This window comes from Sebastes fasciatus, chromosome 16 (assembly GCF_043250625.1).
Source record: "Sebastes fasciatus isolate fSebFas1 chromosome 16, fSebFas1.pri, whole genome shotgun sequence".
Lineage (NCBI taxonomy): Eukaryota > Metazoa > Chordata > Actinopteri > Perciformes > Sebastidae > Sebastes > Sebastes fasciatus.
In genome coordinates, this window is record NC_133810.1 from 14025877 (window position 1) to 14047490 (window position 21614).

Below are 21614 nucleotides of genomic sequence, written 5' to 3' on the forward strand. Positions count from 1 at the left end.
GTCATTCAGTAACAATCTGAGTCAGATCTCTTTGAGTTGTGCATGTTTTCAGTCTGGTCAAAGTTAATGTGAATAAAAAGTAGACTCCCTCCAGGCTTTAAAAATGTAAAATGTTTATTTCAACCATCTTATTACATGCCAAGTTCATGTCTTCACCACTGACCATTTCCAAACAATGGCCATTGCTGTAATGGATTTAGTCTTCATAGTTCATAGTTTTGAATGAGACAGCATTACATTTTGACGTTTTGTTTTTGTCTGTGTAATGAATTCATTTGAATGAACAACAAATGACCCAGTCTAAAACCACTAGTTTTGCTATGCACTCCTGCTGTCTGTACTTTGATCCACAGCTTAACTCACACTGGCCTGCTAGATCACAGTGCTGTAAATGCTGCTGGCAGAATATTTCAGTTTCTTGTCCTCAGCATTCCTTCTGAGCCATAATACCTGTTTGTTTTGTAACTATAGCTGCACTAAATCATGCCTCCTGCTTTCCCTTCCTTCCCTACAGAGTTCTTTTATCCACAGCCAAGCTGGAATCACACTAAGCTTCTATTTCTCAGATCCAGAAAGGCTTTTTACAGCACAGGACACCATGCAAGGAGTAACCCCCTCACCTCTACACAGCAAAATCGACAGTGTTAATCCAACACTTAAAGAGTCAATTTTAACACTAAGTCAGTGAACATATGGTCCCTATCTACAGTGTTAAAATAACACTGGACATAGTGTTGAATTTTCAGAGTCAATTCAACTCTAGAAAGAGTTAATATTTTACACTACACTACACTGAGAAGTGTTACTCAAGTTTTACACTATGACGAAAATAACACTCATAGTGTTATTTATCGTTGACACTGAATTTTTAAGTGTTAATCAGAATTAACTCTTATTAATTTACTCTTCATGAGTGTTAAACTAAGTGTTGATTAAGAAATTACTCCAAACAGTGTTGATTTTTGAATGACTCCTGCCAGTGTTAAAACATATTTACTCGTGTACTTACTCCCTTTAAGTGTTATTCTTACCCAACACCAAGTATTACTTGTTCTTTCACAATAAGAGTCCTGATTTTACAAAATACTGGCATCTCATCAGCTACCTCAACACATACAATAAGCTCTTTTCTAATAAAATGCATTCTTCAACAGAATTAGTTTTGAGTGTTTTGCATTTTCTACTTTACCATGTCCACCTGATACTTAAAACAGGTAAAACTAAAAATGTTTGCAGGGGGGAAACAATAAACACCATTATATCCATGTCTTAATACAAATTTATTAAAAATAAAGACATTAATCCTCAGGTCAAATGTAGTTTGAGACGTGCTCACACCAACACGAGCTACATAACAATAAAACTTCACTTTCAGTTTAAGAGATGAAAAGAAAAACAGGGTTCTTAGAAGACATGGTATATTTCAAATTGTAAAATCTTAACTATTTTCTCTTAACAATGAAAAATATTGTTTAAAGTGCATTTCAGAGGATACACATAGAGGATAATTCCAGCTATTTTCAACCCAGAACAAACTTCACTATCATCTGGAATCTACCAACCGATTCATACCAAAATATTATCGAATTGGCCACTGAATGAGTTGTGATGTGAGAGTGCACCTGCCTTCATGTGTGTTTGTGTTGATTTTAGTAATTGGCCAAATTCAGAATTTTTTTTTCCAGTGGTGAGACATATTTGGCTTTAGAAGATTTGACTATATGTTCATACATTATACTGCTGCTGCCAACTCAAGTGCCAAAAAATAAATAAATTTTTCATTTGAAACACTATTCAAACATGCTAAAATGGCTTTAAAATATTCCATCTATAACACTATGTGGAGTGCAGTTAGATTTACTATTGGACTTTCAACTTCCCAGAGATTAGTGGGTTTTCTATTCCAGCAGGTGTTCAAATTAAATTTTTAAAAGGAGAGATTTGCCGATTTACAACCTTATCTCAATTTATCCGCATATAGTGTGAAAAACGCCAAACGATGTCGCTGTGCCCCAGAGAATGTCTACAACAAATGCGGGCATTTTTCATACTATATGCAGATAGACTGATATAGGTTAAAAATTAGCAAATCTCTCCTTTAAGAAAAGTGACAGCTCTAATAGCTGAATTGTAAAGATCTTGGTTGGAATCTATCAGTATGGTGGCAGTTGTCTGTAGGTTGAATAACAATAACTCCTTTTCAACCATCACTAAAATACAACAAACCACCCTTAGGGAAATACAAATGACAGAAAATTCCATTAGGAGATATATATGGAAGCAGGATTACCTCAGCCAGACAACCAACAACTTTTGATCTTGCTAAATGGTAATGATCAATAAATTACTTTACTCTGTTATCAAATATTCAAGTTGGGTTTCATAAATTAAATTTCATACAAACAGCCAAATTCCTTAAGGCCATCGCATCCTGCTACCTAGATTACCCCCTAGAGGATACATTGCATCAACATCTTAAATTTTGCCTAAAACGCCACTTAAATGATCCATAAAGGTCCATATGAAAAATCGTCAACTTTGAATTAACACTAAAAACACTGGTTAAGGCAGCATTAGATGGCAATATGGAACTATGAAAAGGGAGGAATCTGTTGTTCCATATGCCATTTGAACATCCACTGGTCTGAAGTAGAGCAACTCTTGAACATCAAACACCTTAAGTGCCTGTAATGGCTTAAACACAATTTTAAATGCATGGTAATGTTCATCAAAACAAATGGTTTCTACACCAGAGCCAGTAAGTATTACTTGTTCATCTTTCACAATAAGAGTCCTGATTTTACAAAATACTGGCATCTCATCAGCTACCTCAACACATACCAGGCTGAAGACATCTGAATTACCCATGAGTTTCAGTCATTTCTGCTGCAAGGATGTTAATCATCTGTCGCCGTGAGGAGTCAGTCAGACCTTTCGTCCGGTTGTATTCCTTGACAATAGAGTCTCCATCAGGTTTCTTGGCCAGCGCAGATTCAACCAACTGTGAAACGACAGAAGACAAGACAATATTCACTAAAAATTAAATAATCTTGGAGAGCTGACAGTAAATACACAGGAAAATAATATCAAAAGTGTGCAATCCTCAAAGGAAGCTATCACAACATACATTTTACACATCAACTTACACGTTTGGCATCTTGATCTTCCTTCTGCCGTTTTCTGGAAGGGCTGTAATCATCATCTAGAATGACTGTATCATCAGAGTCGCAGGATACAAATTTCAGGATGACCGTATCATCAGGGCGGCAGCCTGAAAGATCCAGCACTGAATTGGTTACGACATCAAGCAGTGGACTGGCGGACGAAGTTGTCCCCTCGGAAGAGCCGGACGAACTTGTTCCCTGGGAATCTACGTGTAGTTCAGGAAAGAGAGGGAAGAGAGAAAAATAAACACCTACCATTTGTCAGTTTATCACAACCTTAACGTGTAACTGAGTCTTATTCAATATTCATTGGACTATGCTGAAAGAAATGGGAATTAAGATAGAAGTTTACCGTTGTCAAATGTGATAGTAAATACACCAGCGTTGGGCTGCTGTGCTACTTCTTCAAAGACGTCTGTATCCACCTCAGTTCCCGTCTCATCATATACTCTGATGCCTTTGGTGACGGGTGGGATGAGAACTTCAGGAAAACTTAGGGAAAAAACACAAACAGGGAGTTATACCATATGATACCATACCACCAATCTGATCATGCTGTCTGGCAACTTTCATTAATCATCTTAAAAAAAAGTTGTCCCTAGATACCAGTTAGGTGAGAAACAAACTCAACTAAGCCGACCAATACAAGTCAGCCCTTGATTGCTGTGACCTCTGGAAATGCCCAAAAGGTAGCTTGCCAGAAAGTGAGATATGGAAATTATTTTCAACCAACAGAACAATGACGTGCATCATCAAGGGTGTGACTGATGGCTTACCAGCATTCAAGAATTCCTCCAAGCTCGGTTCACTGATCCTGACATATTTCTGTTCGTTATTGATTTTGTTTTTAATCAACATGATGGTATCTGTAAAAGCAAAACTGAATTTGTGTTATGATCTACAACACAAAGTTACTCTGACAGTAGCATCAGCTCCTGTTGGCATAATCGTATTGTTCGATTTGGGCTTTAAAAATCACAATCAGAATTTGTCTAATTTCAAATTCAAAGTAACTGTCTGGACTGAGTGGAGTCTCTGAGACGTGCAAGCAGAAACCATTTTGACATGTGTGTAAACATAGACTAATGTTAATATTAACTTATCTAAAATGATACTTACCATCACTGGACCACAGCACATAACGGGGATATCTGAAAAAACAAGTAGAACAATTTCATGTAACATTAAAAGGAATACAGGGGAAATAAAGTCAGTTATCTTATATCAGGGAATTACAGAAGACTTGTTGACAATTAAGAACTAGCACAATGCGTTGCCATCAGCCTCACAGCAATCTGCCATTCTACCTCTTCTACAGTTCTGCTGTGCGAGACATGATGATATAGCAGGGTTTTTCCAGCATGGAAGATGTTTTAGTGGTGATCAAAGACAAACCAGGAACACCAAAATGTGTAAAAACAGCCATTTCAATTCTTGATAAACAGTCTCTCAATTCTGATCACAAAATATTGCGTTAATATTAATATCATGCTCCTAAGTAGCAATAAGTAAAGTTATTTTTAAATGACATTCTTTGCTTGTGTTCTCTTATATTATGATGAAATCAATCAGCAATCACAACTTTGTGTTTACCCGCCACGTGTTAGCTGTTAGCCCCGGATAGCTTGTTAGCTAGTTAGCTAGTTCAGCCAACTCCCTACACATGCAGTCTTTGTGTTTTACTGTAATCTATGGACATTAATAAGAACACAACTGTCACTGCTCCACATTGCGACTTGCCGACATTACAAGTATAGTTTGACATTAGCTGGTCAGCGTTAATTGGCTTAATGTTGCTGACACATTTTAGCTAGCCTTCCACATGGTCACGTTAGCTCTGTGTAACTCAGTATTTTAAGACACAAAACCAGCTGGAGTGTTGAACAACAATATAAAGTTATCCTTAAATGCTGCTTCTGCTGAAATGCTCAAATTTGGTTTAATAAGTGATTAAGAGAAACGTGCAAAATGGCGCTGAGAACATCTTGGTCCGTTTTGAAATGAGGAGGAGGAGGAGAGGAGCTCTCCAGAGTACAGAGTGCTCTGTACTCTCCAGAGTACAGAGGGCTCTCCAGAGTACAGAGTGCTCTGTACTCTCCAGAGTACAGAGGGCTCTGTACTCTGGAGAGTACTCTCCAGAATACACCAGTCTTGTAACTCTGAACACTTTCACCAACACTGGGGTGTATCTTACTCTAGCTGTTGTTGTAATAACTCTGAAAGAGTCCATGGACTTTGACAATTTATATTTTACACCGAACATTTTTAACTCTGAATATTTTCACCTACACTGGAGGGTATGTTACTCCGGCTGTTGTTGTAATGACTCTTGCTGTTGTTGTAATAACTCTGAAGGAGTTAATATACTTTGACAAGGCATATTTAACTCTGGAGAATTTGCAGTGTAGCCATGCAGCACATGGATTAGGCCCAAAAATCTCTCAGGTTGACAGGAAATGTGGATGGAGTTTCCACATCAAACAGCGGGCTGAGGAATGGTGTTTGTGTATTGTGAAGGAAGGAGCGAGGATGTAGGTGAGGGAGAGGAGGGCACAGCGTCATTCACACCTGAGTGTCAACCCTGATTTCTTAGAGAGGAGTGTGGTGGACACAGAAGACCAGCGTTTCTCTGTGTGCACACCTGAGTTTGTGAGGTACAAACTAAAGCATTCAGACACAGAGAGAAGGACAGTTTGTGTATTGTGAGTTTTTTTGTTTTTTTTTATCAAGAGGTCAGGAATATACAGTTTGGAGGCTGGAAACTCAAAATGAGATGAAGAGCGTCACTCCATGAACAAGGAATGAGTGAGAAGAAAAGAAGAAATGTCTATAAAAACAGGCCATTGTGTCTATTTGTGATTTGACCCCTGACATTTTAGTAAAATTGGTTAATTTTTAAAATGTAATAAGCCAAAATCTCATTCAAACCCAACTAAAAAAGTATTTAAAAAAAAAAAAAAGAATGGGTCTAATTTGGCAAAGAAATGCATGTTAATAACAGTTTGTTGTGTTTAGCCACCATTATTAGTTTTCTCTCTCACATAAATAAATAGGTATAGATAGGATGTCTGTTTGTACATGGTAATACAGCTGTCTTTAATTTCAATTTTAGATGGGTTCCTTTTACAAGCCATCTGGGTTTTTTTTCAACCCACCTGTGCATTTATTTATGTTATTGTATATCTCTTCTCTTTTGTTTTATTTTATTATTTGCACAACTAAAGAACTATAGAGAAAAAACAACAAACCTGACATTCATTACAGTTTTTCTCATTCAGTTTGGCTCAAATCTTAAATGACATGCATACATGCATATTCCATAAATATCTATGATGAGGAGATACAATTTGTGGTTTTTGAACTGAACTACTGTACCACGGTCTTTTTTTTCATTGTTGCAGGGTATTTGTTGTTGTTGTTGTTGTTGTTTTGGCATAGATGTAATTTTGTGGAAAAATTTCTGTTCACTGTAGATGACTTTTACATGAAAGATCAAAAGGGAATAACTCATTGCTACACATATAAATGTACTGTATACATACACAAGTGCATATCCCATTTCTGTATAGCTACTACTGTATTGAGTTTTCCTAGTATGTAAACTTTTACCTACAGTTGAAATAGGACTCTAAAAAGCTCAGTGTGATACACAATAGCATTCAGCTAGACAGTGTCAACAAAAGCGTAGAACAAAACAGAGATTTGTATATGAGAAACAATTCCAGGGTTGACTGCCATGGTGAAAAAACATCTGAACATTTTGACCAGTACGGCTCACACAATGACAAAACAACTTTTCATTTTGGTGGCCAATTTACTGACACAATAACAAGGTTTTGAAGCATGAATGAAGTGCTTTGGGAGAGTTTCTACCTTTTGCAAACAAGCAATAGAGTTATGATGTTCCATGAAACAGTTGTGATAAATTGCAATTATAGTTTAGAGAAAGTTAAGACTGTTTCAAAAAATGAGCCAAAGCGATAAAGAAAAACTGTAAATGCAACTGCACTATCAGCTCAACACAGTCCCAAAACTGTCTGTCTGTGCATATGTCTGTTTCCTGTCTGTTTGTACGTATCCCCAAAATCAAATTGCCTTTTGGATTATTTATTTATTTATTTATATTTATTCATATCACATTGGGATGCACAGTCCATCACCATTCAAATACATTATGTACATCAGACACCAGACATCCAACGTTTGCATTGTATAGCAAAAGTAGAGTTACACAACCGGTTTCATATTGCAGAGGAATTATGTTCTGGATGTCTTTATTTATGTATTATTTATTTCTATTAATTTAATGAATGTTTTTATACAACGAAGGCTAGCATGGAAAAAAAATTGTATTGACATGAAAAGTCAATAAAACAAATGTCTACAATAAATTATTTATCAAGTAAATCAAAGCGGGAAGTAAGACTATGATGCAAGTCCATAGATAAATAGATAGCCTACAAAACATCAGGGGACCCCGATATGGCAGACCATCTCATTGAATCACTATCTACAGCTCGGCGGAAAAAATGGGAGGAGACTGTAGCAGACCTGAATTTCACCCGCTCAAGCAGAAAATGCTGGAGCCTCATCCGCCGCCTTGGAGCTGCACAGAAACCACCTACCCAAAGCCGACCACCTGTCACACCCAATCAAGTTGCGTCCCACCTACTGACTATTGCAAAAGCAGCCCAAGACAAAAACACCAGAAGATCAATTACAACTGAGCTAAAGGCACACAGAAAAAAGCTCAGAGAGGAAAGCAACCCTGAGCCTTTTGACAGTCTCCAGTGTATTCCACCTCAACAACGCAAAAGCTGCTTCAGAGCTAAATATCCAACTCAGCGGACTTAAGCTGAAGCACGCCCTCAACCCAACTTACCTGGGAGTGACACTTGACAGGACCCTATCCTTCAAGGAACACCTGAAAGGAACGGCAGCTAAGGTGAAGACTAGAAACAACCTGCTCTGTAAGCTTGCTGGCTCAAAATGGGGGGCAGCAGCCCCCACATTGCGCACCTCGGCACTGGCCCTTGCTTACTCTGCAGCAGAATACTGTGCCCCTGTTTGGTCCAGGTCACCCCATACACACCATGTGGACACCCAGCTCAACACAACCATGCGAATCATAAACGGGACTATTCGTTCAACACCACTCCCCTGGCTCCCTGTCCTATCCAATATAACCCCCCCACATATCCGGTGAGTAGCATCTACTCAAAGGATGCTTCAAAAGGTCGAAGACTCTCCCCATCTACCAATCCATGCAGACATCTTCAACCCACCCACTGCCCGTCTTCCATCTAGACGACCGATATGGAAGAATACTCCACCAGCCGACTTCACCACCCAATCAGCTTGGGAAAAGGAATGGGAGTCCAAGGATGTCCCAAACAAACATCTGGTGTCAGCCCCCACCCAACAGGTCCCTGGCACCAACCTGCCAAGGATACAGTGGTCAACTCTTAATAGATTCAGGTCCGGACATGGCCCCTGCTTGGCCAGCCTTCACAAATGGGGCAGCAGCCCAAGCCCATTGTGTGCCTGTGGAGAGGTGCAAACAATGGAACACATCATTGAAGCTTGCCCGCTCCACAGTCTAAAAGGAGGGTTAGACACCCTCCATACAGCAGACCAGGAGGCAACTGCATGGCTCAAGGACTTTGCATTCGCTAAATAAAAAAATAAATAGATAGATAGATATAAACTCATAATATGTTGCTGTAACTAAACTTAATAAACTGTCTAATATTGCCATCTAGTGGCCTCTCCTTGTGCCAGAGCAACACATATTGCACTATAAACTAGGCCAACTAAAATAAGTATATGACACATATCAAATATATCACAAATAATACATTATCAAGCTTTTAAAATAGGAAATACTACAGATTTGAGGCTTATAAACTACAAAAAAATAACTCCATGTTTTTGTTTGACAGAAGAGTCATGGGGTCACAGAGGCTCTGGCAGAACGTGACCCTGTTTCGACAGCCCATCTATTTCTGGTATCGATCATATAGTTGCCTTAATGTTAGTCATGTGACGGCCAGCAGCAGTTTGAGTTATGGTCGTATAATGGCCCATTGTTCGTGGGAGTAGAACTCAATGTGGAATACTTCCCTGTTAATGAGCCAATCATCAGAGTTAATGTCTCACTTTCAGGCTCCAAAATAATTTCTTACATCACGTGCTCTTCATATGACCATATAGCAATATCTGACAAGAGATAATAGTTATATAGTTATATAATATCATATAATAGTTATAATTAGCCTATTTGAAATAACAATTAAAAGCAAAATACACAATTTAATTCAACACATTTCCACGCCTGTCTTAGTTTCTTTTTTTTTAGCCTTCTGGACCTGCCTTATGTTTGGGACTTTAAATTCATTTTGTAATGGGCCCCAAAGCACTGTGAGTCTGGCACTCAGCTGGGAACTGGCTGTGCATTGGACTCTGCGGCGTTATCCGGTGTTTTGATGTCTCGATCGGTGGAAACGCAACCGACCAGGAAGGAGAAAAAGTAGCCCGATTTGTCACCTCGACACATTATAGCTGACTGAAGCCTCACACTCCTGCAGCTTCCTCAATACACTTCCAGTATCCACACACTTGTTTTTTTTCTTCTGATGCGCACCAGGAGGCAGCGAGCTGTGGAGAGGAGGATGTTCCACAGACTGAAGTGTCAGAAAAGTGTGATTGTTGCTTTACCTGGCATGTTATTATCCTTGCGTAACCGAGTCATAATGAATTATTTTAGTTTTTAGAATTATTATGGAGAGCACTATAAATTAATCAATTACTTATAACTTTAAATCACCGTGCGTCCAGGCCTAACTATAGACTTATTAGGCTACTAATTGCACAGATATGTTGTCATTTTTCTTCCATTTACGCACAAACTAAGCTGTGCGTAATTTCAGAAATGTTTGAATCAATTTAGATGCAGATATTTACCTGAAGATCTCAGATATCCTGCAGGATATAGGAACAAGCTCCGTCTAGGCTAAATGGGCACATTAATGGGTCACCGGGGATCAAACAGACACCTATTAGCCGGACAGACGTCAATAGGTGTGTAACACATCAAAGGCACGCGTTTGTAAGGCTTTACAATATCCACTGAGATGTGCAAGAGGGTGGGATGCAGGGGGGGTCGTTTTGGGTAAGGCAAAGTATAAAACCTTCTTGTGTCCTGCGTTCACCAGTGTTGAGGAGAGACTTGAGGAAACATACTCTCTTCAGCTTTGTGTTTAAACTCTAAAGAGGAGAATGGCATTCGGGTTGGATTTTACTGGCAGTAATGTTTCTGAGATGAACACCTTTTACTCTGGATATTACTGGTCTGCTGCATGCCTGGACACCAACAACAACAACGACCATTACGCACAGGACTCCAGCAGAGGTGAGTGACTACTTTTATTTATTTGTATGGCTCAATGAACCAGTTTTAGAGTAGCTAGATAACAAGTGCTCTCTTTTATTTATTTATTTAACAGTTTACAAAGTTAAGTTTAAAGCATGTCAGAATCAGAATCAGAATGGTGTTTATTGCCAGGTGTAAGAGGTATACACTAGGAATTTGCTTTGGTTTTGTTGGTGCAAGTAAGCAATATAATAACAGAAGAATAGATAAAAACGTTAGAATAAAATAAGAATACAAAAATTGAAATTCTACCAATAAACAATATACAAAAATAAGCTATAAACAAAAATAAGCATGATATAAACAGATAGCGCAAGTGCATGTCCTCAATTCGCTCTCTGTGTTTACACCCATCTCCAAATTTACAGTCTGTACTTACAACGTGTTTAATTCCAATTGGAGAGGTGAGAAAAGTTAGTAACTAACTGTAACATGTTGTCCTCTCCTCCCATAGTGCATCATGGTGCTCCACACAAGACACGCTCGGACGCCCAGCGCCGCCGGAAGCGCACGACTTTCAGCAAGACACAGCTGAGCGAGCTGGAGAGGGCCTTCTCTGTCACACAGTACCCGGACATTAAGATGAAGGAGTCTCTTGCATCTATAACTGGGCTACCGGAGTCTAAAATCCAGGTATATGACACGTGGCGTCACAGACTTCCCCATGCGTAATTTTGAATCATTTTGGATAAATATGCCAAGATGAGGAGCACCTTCAGCCACAGACTCATCCTCCCTCGGCACAACACACAGCGACTGGGTCAGTCCTTCATGCTGGTAGCCATCAGGCTCTACAACCAAGGCTGACCCCCATATGAGAACTATTAGGACTTTAAGAACTTTAAACATGCACTATCTGCCTTTAAACATGCACTATCTGCCTTTAAACATGTACTATCTGCCTTTAAACATGCACTATCTACCTTTTATCATGCACTATCTGCCTTTAAACATGCACTATCTACCTTTTATCATGCACTATCTGCCTTTAAATATGCACTATCTGCCTTTGAACATGCACTATCTACCTTTTAACATGCACTATCTGCAACCATCTTGGACTCTAACCCCTGGCGCATTTTCCACTTACTTTACACTATACATCCTACCACTTACTTTACACTATACATCCTATATACCACTTTATAGACTGCACATATGCACCTATTACATTTATTTATTGTACATACTGCATTTATTCATTGACGGACTGTACACACTATGTTCACCCATTCACTCTGTATCTTTTATATCTCTATTTATTGTTTTTATAATTTTTGTATACCTTTACCTCTCCTGTGTTTCACTCTGTTTGCTGATGTTGCTGCTTTGACACCCGAATTTCCCTCCGGGGATTAATAAAGGTTCATCTTATCTTATCTTATCTTAAAAATAAACATTTTTCATTCTTTCCAACAGGTGTGGTTTCAAAATCGACGCGCGCGCTATTTCAAGAGCAAGAAACCAACCAGAGAGGTCCCCAAACTCTCCACAGACTACCTTCATCAGTTCTCCTACACTCCATCTCCCAGTCCACCATTCCCACAGCTGGCTCCTTCCTTCTCTCCAACTCCCAGCCTATCCCCACCAGGCCACCCTGCTCCAAGTTTACCTCAGTCCACCAGACTCTCAACCATCCCGGGGAGTCAGGTCATGACCCTGCCCGCACCTACATCCCCTGTCACCGCCGACCAAGCTCCATCCTGCTCCTCACGTGGTCTCCTTGGAGTTCCCCAAGACCACTACTACCACCAAACCCCAGACTTTACCGATTACTGCCATGATGTGTCCCCCCTCTGTGAGTGGGATCTGACAGAGGACTTTGAGGCTTTCCTCGGAGATGCACATGGATCCCAGCCTGTGGGTAGCCGCTGTGCTGCAGTCGGATACCCTGCACCCAAGAAGAGCGTCCAGAGTCAGCTGGACCACCAACACCAGAGCCTCTCCAACAATGACGAGTCCATGCATGACCTGTCTGACCTCTGCTTTCAGGAACTGGGCGACTTCAATCTGTCTGATTTTGCCATTTCTGCTGCAATGATTGATTATCTTTTGGGTTAAAATAAGGTTTGCATGGAAAATGTAAAAAAAGATCACATTGTACAGTTAAATATGCTTATGTTAGCTATAATAGAGTATTTATGGTGAGACTGACCTAAAGAAAGGGCTTTCTCATGTGAATTAAAATGTATATAACTATTCTGATATAGCTACATATTGTAGTGTCTGATTTTGACATTTCTGCTGCAATCATTGATTATCTATTGGGTTAAAATAAAGTTGCATGGAAGATGTAAGAAAGATCACATTGTACAGTTAAATATGCTTATGTTAGCTATAATAGAGTATTTATGGTGAGACTGCCCTAAAGAAAGGGCTTTCTCATGTAAATTAAATGTATATAACTATTCTGATATAGCTACATATTGTAGATTATTATTGAGCTTTACAAATAAAACAATTTTATTATATACTCTACTGTTGTGTGATCTAATTTATAAGGTCTACTGCCGACCTCGTTGTCACGTGGCGCCGTGGCTTAGTTGGTTAAAGCGCCTGTCTAGTAAACAGGAGATCCTGGGTTCGAATCCCAGCGGGGCCTTTTAGTCGCTGGTTCAATGAACAGATAAGCTACCAGACGACATGGAAATGTCAGCAGCTGTCTTATTATATTATACTGTAGTAGTAACATGGTAGGTCTACTGCCGTAACATAAAGGAAACAGCTTTAACACTGAAAACCGGAAGCTTTTGGTGCCTTCAATTGGAGTTTACCGTGTTCAAATCAGGTCCATGAACGCACCACTTTTGTGGCATTCAAGACCAAGTGGAAAGTGTCTGAAAGCTCCGAGTTTACGAGTTGTGACGTGTTTGTTGACGTTGTCAGAGGCCATGGATGGTATATTTCGGTATTGTAATGTAACTCGTATAGTTTGTTTTCGTTATTGTATAATAGTCTAAGGAAAATGTTGGTATTCCCACGGCCTCATCTTTTTTTCCTCTTTCATTATGCATTTACTGCATTATGTTATCCACTTACTAGCTTGTTAAATTGCTAGCCTCTGTGGCTTTTAGACGCCAACGGTAACATTAATATTGCCATTGCTTAGCAGCGGTGTTCTCACTTGAACGCTAAGCATACCGTATTGTGTACACGACTTCAAATATTGTAAAAAACGAGCTCACGACTTTCATTTGAAGGCACCATTAGTTCGACACTTTACGTTCGGGTTCGAGAACGTGGCTCATCCAATCAGAAGTCGTTTTCGACAGAACGTGCTACGTGTTGACGGTGAAGGATCTGTTTGAGTCAGACATTCATACAACTTCTAAATTACTCCAGCTATTTCACAAATATAAAAGGCTTGTGGCAGAACAAACAAACGTGCCAAAAACAAAAAATAAATGCAACAAAAAACAACAACGATCATTTTCATAAACAAGTCTAAAATTAATGTAGACTATAGTAGTAAACGGGGAAAAACAGAACATGAGACTATAATATATACAGTAGGCTATGTCCTCCTCACTGAGTCAACAGGCAAAACAGTGACTGTCTAAATGTAGTTGCTTGTATTTAGGCAGGATAAATGCATCAGAGTTGCATGAAAGCAAACAGAACACAGTGATAAAAAAGTGTTATAAAATATGTTGTGTGCATTACAGGTGTAAAATGCTATAGACCTACATATTGGCTATTAAAAAAAATGGTTTTATTACATGTATTCATCAATTATTTTAATTTGGTGTGTGGTGTCCTCCCTTGCAGTCTTTTGTCCAGCAGAGGTCGCACCTCTTTCAAGAGAGCAACTGTCTTCTGGACAGACAAGAAACTAGCACCAGGTTACAGTGCAACAATCTTATATTCTTGTAGGGATGTAGATATAATAGGCTATCTATATATATAAAAAGAATATATAGACCAACAGTATGACCATTTGTAAAAACAAATGAGAATACTTTCTGTGAGGACACGTTGGTTGTTAAAGGGATTTGACTTTTAGAATTTGGTTAGACATGTAGTGCTAGCTAGACAGGAAATACATTAGGTGTGTTTGTGTATACCATTAGGGCCAGAAGAATATTAAGGCACTCACAGAACTGAAATCTCAAGTTTATTAAATCATGCAGAATGCCAGCCTATCCACCTAAATATAGAGGGGACATCAGAGGGGGTATTTATCATGAACAAAATGCAAACAACAAAAATAACAGAAGCTATTATAAGTTCATTATTGTAATTACGTTAAGACTTGTCACTAAGAGGTGTGTTTAAAACACAGAGTGAATTTCTCCTTATAGACTCAGTCAGCTGGCCTATCTCTTCTCTGCCCTTGATTCATCAGGTGTCTCCTCACGTTCGCAGCCAAGCCAGTATTTCGCAATGGATCGTGGGTAAGCAGGGATGGCAGAGGCCACACGTTTTGTCTGCAGATCCACTCGGTAGTATTTATCTGCCATGATAAAAAGAGAAGAAACAAACCAAAAGGTGTTAAAGGAAGATGAAGATCATCAGTTTTTAATTTTCTGTTCTGTTGAAACACAGCCTGACTTAGGGATGAAAAAATGACTCAGTGTATTCATACCTCTCTTGAAAAAATACACATTTTGAACGGGGGTGCTTTTGTACTCCTGTATAGGGCTGTCATCAAAGATGTCGCTGTAGTCGCTGTAGGCAAACAAATCATCATAACCCCACAAATCATCAAACAACACTTGGCGACTCTGCCTTCTTCGCTGTGCACGCTTCTTGCTGAGTTTCTTCTTCCGACTGCTGCGCCTCCTCACTGCTAAAAGAGAAGATGCCGTGGGTTTGGGACTGAGGTAGACTCGTCCCACCATGGCCGCATCTACAGGGTGCCTGATGCCCTGCCAGTCCCTGCTGGTGAGGCGAGGGCCTGTGTGGTGACTGCTGACTGAATGAGGAGGAAAAATGACAGATTATTAGAAACATACACACATGTAAATACCCAAGTAAACACACAACTACAGCCAAACCTTACTGGAGCTTCCAAAGAGCTCTGTGAAAAAATCCTCCCATGTCTGATCGCAGAAGAGGTCCGTGTATCGCGTGAACAGCATCGACGGGGAGGACCTGCTCATCTGGACGCACTCCTCATGGGAAGGCTGGTGCTTGAACTCATACTGGTAATACTTGTCCCCTGAAGAAAGATACATGTTGACATGTCACAGTTGGAAAAACTAAATAATAGAATTGATGATGCCTTAATTTCATTTAGCTGCTGCAGTTTCAGTTTCATGTAAGTTGAGCCAAAAAAAGATTAAAAACCATTGCTTTAGAGTGCAGCATTCATTCATTGATCATGTCATGTGGGATCAAAACCCATCACAGTCTAAACTGGGAACAAGGAGCTTTTAAATACTGGAAAATATCACACATCCCTCCAATAATACCTTTGAAAAAGTAAGCTTTCTCTTTGCCACGGTGACTTGGTGCTGGTATGGCAAACGTGGCATCAATGCCATCTGGTATGACATCAAAGCCGACTGAAATGTCCCTGGGATAGTCCTCATCCAGGACATCACCGTCAAACCTCCAGTACTTATTTCCCTGAGGGAGAATAAATACAAGGCAGCATAAAGCAGTCAGGTTTGATGCTACTGCTGTAACGCTCAGGAGGCAATGCATGTTTATTATAAATACTGACCCAATGCTAAAATAATACATTTTAAAATGTTATGGTCTACCCTACTTATGTTTGTGTAATTTACCTGATGGAGATTTGAGAACTGAAACATTGTTAATGAAATTAATAATCAACAGTGTATTGCAGTGGTTCCCAACCTTTTTCCATAAGGGACCAATATTCTATCGACGACCCCTGACTAAGTAACTTTTTATGTATATTTCATATTATATTCAATGTATAACAATAACAGTCGAGAACAACTGATAAACCGTACAATTAACCCAAATAGTGAACGCAATAACTGCAGGAAGTTTGTGTAAAGCGAGCCATTTAGATTTTTTTTTTTGAGCAGATTGTTTCCTGTAAATATCTCAAAAGAGATGATTTTTCCTGTAACTTTTAGGAACTTTTAATCAAATCTCTGTCTGTATTATGTACCTTTTTAATTTGTAAAAATCATACCTACTTAATAGGCTTCTTTTTTGACAAATTCAGTGTTTTCTTCTCCCTGACACTTGGCTACTGTTCTATTAGCTCTTCGTTTCTGTTTTTTTTAACTGCGTACTTTTCTATTTTCTAAGTTTATATCTTAAAAAAGAATCCAAACTTTAGAGGTAATCTAATTTAGTTTTCTTATAGAAATGAATGAAATGCTGAGATATAGGTCAACTGGGGGGCTCGCGACCCCCTGTGAAGCTTTGGCGACCCCTAGTGGGGGTCTGGACCCCCTCGTTGGGAACTAGTAGTGAACTCTTGGGATTCTTCATAGTCAAACGTTTTCGAGCATGAAAATCTCTATTATTGATTTGACTTTCCCATATAAAGAGTAGTCAGAATACACCTCCAGCTTGATAAAAACAGACTCTATAGAGATAGAAGTTCCTACCTTAAAGATGTAGGATTTTCCCTGGCAGTTGATGCGTGTGAATGCAGCATCTATGGGTCCAGAGATCCCCCACACATCCTGGATGAGTTTTGGGTAACCAGGAACTACGGACTTGTCATCCAACTCAAAGAAATATTCACCTAGGAGGACAAACAGGGTTTGGACCAGTGTTGCCATAAGAGACTACATTTAAATTGATCTAACCAGGATAAACCACAAAGTATCAACACTGGAAATGCAAAAAATATCAAATAAAATGTAGAGCATGCACAGTTTTGTCCAGTCAAGTGTACTGATGTCCAGATTTGAGAAACATATAGCACAGAAACACTTTTGGACGTCCGGGTTTACCTCTAAATGCATATATGGACCCATTCTTGAGCTGCAGAAAAGCATCAAAAGGTCGACCGCTGCAGGCCGCTGCGTCAGGGTGGACAGCTGGTGTGGGCCCTTGGGTGGTGGTGGGTGGGGGAGAGGCAGCGGTGGTCGCTGCAACTGTGTTGAAAGTTGGTGGGAGAGTTGTTGGCGTGATCTCTGTAACAGTAACAGTCGTCACTGCTTCTGTCACTTCATCTGTTTCCTCGAAGGTGTCGCCACGAGCAACTGAACAGATGAAAGTTTTGTCACATGAAGCCCTTTCAGCAGAAATTAATAATTTACAAACACCAAGAACTTTATTCGCTATAATCGAAATAGTTTATTCAGTGAAATGGCAATTTTCTACTGACTTTTCTTAGGGCAGATGGTGTCAAAGTCGCCACAGCAGCTTCCATAGTACACACACATGGAGTCACACTGACATTTCGTCTGCGGGTCAAAGGCGCCACAGCGACCCACACAGGACTCTGTGGGAATGCAGTTTGTTTGTTTCTATTTGAAAAGACTATTGATATAGGACAGACTGGACAGACAGTGGTGGAAGAAGTACTCAGATACTTTACTTCAGTAAAAGTACGTTGGTAACAATGCAAAATACTCCATGACAAGCGTTCGCTCTACAGAAAAAAGGCCCCTTTGACTGATATTGTTATTATATGTTGCACTGATTCATCAATGCATACTTTAAGTAGCATTTTACTGTTGTAGCATGTGGAGGTGGAGCTAGTTACTTAATTTACAATTATTTTAATCGAGTGGTTTCCATCCAGTGGGTCACAAGATAAATCCAAGGGGTCACAAGAGGATTAATGGGGAAAGAAAACCATAAAAACAAACTTCTGCCTCTCAAAACAGTTTTATTTATTTATCTTTTTAACTCTTCACAAATCTTTTTTGTGAAAAATCGGATAATTTTACCTCCAAAGTAGACACTTTTCTTTTATAAGAGCTCACAAGCCAAAAACTTTGGGACTCACAGGCTTAATCTTTAACAATGTGTTGTATTTTATTATCATTTTTTGCTTTAATGTAGAATTTTAATCTGAAAGGTAAATAGTATGTACAGCTGTCGAATATATGTAGTTGAATAAAAAATGCAATAGTTCCCTCTGAAATGTAGTGGAGTAGAAGTATAAAGTAGCATAAAATGGAAATACTCAAATGAAGTACAAACATTGTACTTGTACATTGTACAATACTTTAGTAAAAGTACTTAGATGCTGTCCACCGCTATTAGGAACAACCACTTAGATGCACATACTTTTTCTCATATTTTTTGTGTGTCTTTGTGATGCTAACAGTGCACAAAGCTGCTTTTTGTAAAACCGTACTGAAAGAACATGTACTGAAAAATACACTGTATTAATAAAAAACATATGAACAGATCCTGAAAAACTGTCATTTTTTTTTATCACGAATATGCAAAAGAAATACATCACATTATTTCATATGTTCAGATAAATGGTATGGTAAATGAATGGGACACTCTAAGTGTGCCTGTATAATACTTGCTTTAACTTTAGGATTAGTTGAATTGGAAAAGACAATCTGGAAGACTTACCTTCGGCAGCAAAGGTGGTGTCCAGCAGGAGGACGAGGCCCAGCAGAGCCACTGCTGGCTTCATGCCCACTCACAGAAAATATCCCACTTTTGAACAACAAACAAACAAAATGTGGAATTTCAATTCAGAAGACAACTGTGCGCCTGTTTACACCAGTGAACTATAGTCAGATGGGTTTGAGTGTCCCACTTTGATGTGCAGCATTGTGTGCAGATAATCAATAGATCATTTTCAGAAGCTGTTGACCCCCAGGCTTCTGCTTTCCTGATTGGTCAACACTCGGCTGTGATAATCATTAAACTGTGACGGCTGATCTCTGCCCTGTCTGTCCAAGAACATCACCCTAACATGAACAGCCCCAGTATAAGGCACAGAATATACCCATTGATTTATTTCATTTATTAAAACAACAAGATAATTAGAATAAATCTTGCACTGATAGTCTGTTTAACTTGAATTACAAACCAGAAACAAAGTGTGTTATTGTCTCATAAAGTCGATATATACTAGCTCTGTGACTTCTGGTCGAATGAGGTAACGTGTATCTGAGTTCAAACGTTGTGTAACCAGGGCAGACTTTTTCCTCTTATTGATCTGTGGTGTAACAAAACAACCCTAAAGCAAACACAATGTTTTCCTCCAAATTTAACCCTGATAACTACAAAAACATAGACAAATGTAAGGTATTTTTAAAATCTGTTGAGTACTTTTTCTTTTTATATTTTGAACTATGACCAACAGGAGATTGTCTGCCAGATGTTGATGATCAGATTCAGCACCATGGGGAGACGTAGAGGCTGAAACCGGCACATCACCACCAGGTGGACAGACTCAAGGGATGTTATTACTTCCTCATCTCTGTTAAACATTGAACATTTTTCCCCTCTACACTCAAAATGAAGCATTTCTGTCTCTGTAGTACCAGTACAGCAGTGGACAAATGTGAGGTGCATTGAAAACTGGTGAGGACAGACAAATAGGGCAGGTGGACTTTGCTATCTCAGTGGTGCTTGTATCCGTTAGTGACCATATCAATACCTAGGGTGCTGCTATATCTTTAATAACAGTTAATAAGACATAACATTTTATAAAATCACTGTAAGCCTCAGCAGGCGGTATATTTTGGCATCATTGGGCAAATATTCCATAATAACCTTTCAGCATATTTTAATTCAAGTGTTCTGAGAAAAATACTCCTGCACCTCCTCATGGCTCCGTTTTAAGGCTATAATAAATCTAGATAGTGACGGGAGACTTTGGCCAATCACAGGTCGTTTCAGATAGAGAGCGTTCCTATTGGGTGTGCTTGGGCTGGTGGCCGGTGCTTGGTATTTCCTTAACTGATCTCAACATGGCTGCCAGGTCACAAACGGGTCATACTTTCTCATTTTACAGATAACCAGTATGACAAGATGTTTCTGAAAACATTTGAGGCGAGAAATAGGCATTACAGTAACAGAATATTCATATTTGATCAGCGCTGCCTAGTTTGACCGTTTCATCAGAGTTTGCGAGTGATTGACAGCTGCTCAGAGACGGCAGGCTCCAGCTCGGCTCTGATTGGTTGTTTTCTTCCGGTCTGTGAAATCTTGCAGATGCAAGAAGGAGCACCAGAGGACACAGAGACACATGATTTTTTTCAGATTACCTGTCTCATTCTCTACTGTCAGAATATAGTGACCGTTTTATAGAAATAACTTTTTTTAAATCATATTTGCTCCATTTCTACCAACTGCAGCTTTAATTTAAAGATGTCTAAATCACTGTAATACTTTGAAGGACAAATACTAGGCTAATATAAGACGTGTAAAACTATATGGAGTGAATAGACAACTATTTAGGCTACTCAATTAAGTCCAGTTAAAAGGTTGCGTAACCTATAAACAAAGCTGTAGGCTATATGCTTTCTGTGGTAAGACATAAGCACTTGTTTTGATTTTATATGGTTGACAGTGTGTTTTATGATGCTATTCCTTGGCCTCATTTCAATATGAAGTGTAGGAATAAGGAATAAAATAACAGAGAGTTCTCAGTGGTTTCCGTGTGTTGTGTAAGCTCATAAAACACTACAGTGATGTGTAATGATGTGTAAGTCTATGTGTAATGACGAATGCTAAAACATAGCGTAACAGTAGCACAAATAGGGACGAGTAAAAAAAGGCAGCAAACTAACTCAATAATGTCAGTTATACAGCAATAGGCTACAAGTCACTAACATTTTAGCCACTATTTTCTAGCAGTCACACAAGGTCTAAAGCTGCAGCAGCAAAACCACTGAGTGTAGTAAATATAAAAAAAGGCTGCTTATTGATTATAAATTCAACTTTTCATTTGAGGAACACATTTTTTCTTTCAAAAGTCACACAGTCATAGACTCTAACTTTGGTCAACACATGACCTATCTCTGTGCTGTCTACCCAGTTACTTACAATACAGAGTTAAATCCTCTGACTCTGAAAACAGTAAAGTAACAATTCTTTTTGAGAATAGTGGAAAAGTTATTAATAAAAGTTTTTGTAGACCTTGTAGCAGACATATTCCT

General features: G+C 39.1%; 1 protein-coding gene, 1 long non-coding RNA gene and 1 other non-coding gene across 3 annotated transcripts; 1 reads left to right on the forward strand and 2 right to left on the reverse strand.

The window, feature by feature from the left end:
* Positions 1-2572: 2572 nt before the first annotated feature.
* On the reverse strand, positions 2573-3638 carry LOC141753004 (uncharacterized). Its single transcript, XR_012590370.1, has 3 exons — positions 3517-3638; positions 3147-3370; positions 2573-3001 (listed from the first exon to the last, which is right to left on the reverse strand). It is a non-coding gene; the product is annotated as an uncharacterized LOC141753004 (long non-coding RNA).
* A 9486-nt stretch (positions 3639-13124) lies between these two features.
* On the forward strand, positions 13125-13198 carry trnat-agu (transfer RNA threonine (anticodon AGU)). Its single transcript has one exon. It is a non-coding gene; the product is annotated as a tRNA-Thr (tRNA).
* Positions 13199-14697: 1499 nt separating this feature from the next.
* Positions 14698-19281, reverse strand: vtnb (vitronectin b). Its single transcript, XM_074610912.1, has 8 exons — positions 19072-19281; positions 17861-17977; positions 17484-17735; positions 17133-17272; positions 16011-16167; positions 15599-15757; positions 15182-15511; positions 14698-15049 (listed from the first exon to the last, which is right to left on the reverse strand). Exons 1-8 carry the CDS (start codon positions 19133-19135, stop codon positions 14913-14915), a joined length of 1356 nt encoding a protein of 451 aa, XP_074467013.1. The 5' UTR covers positions 19136-19281; the 3' UTR covers positions 14698-14912.
* Between the last annotated feature and the right edge of the window lie 2333 nt (positions 19282-21614).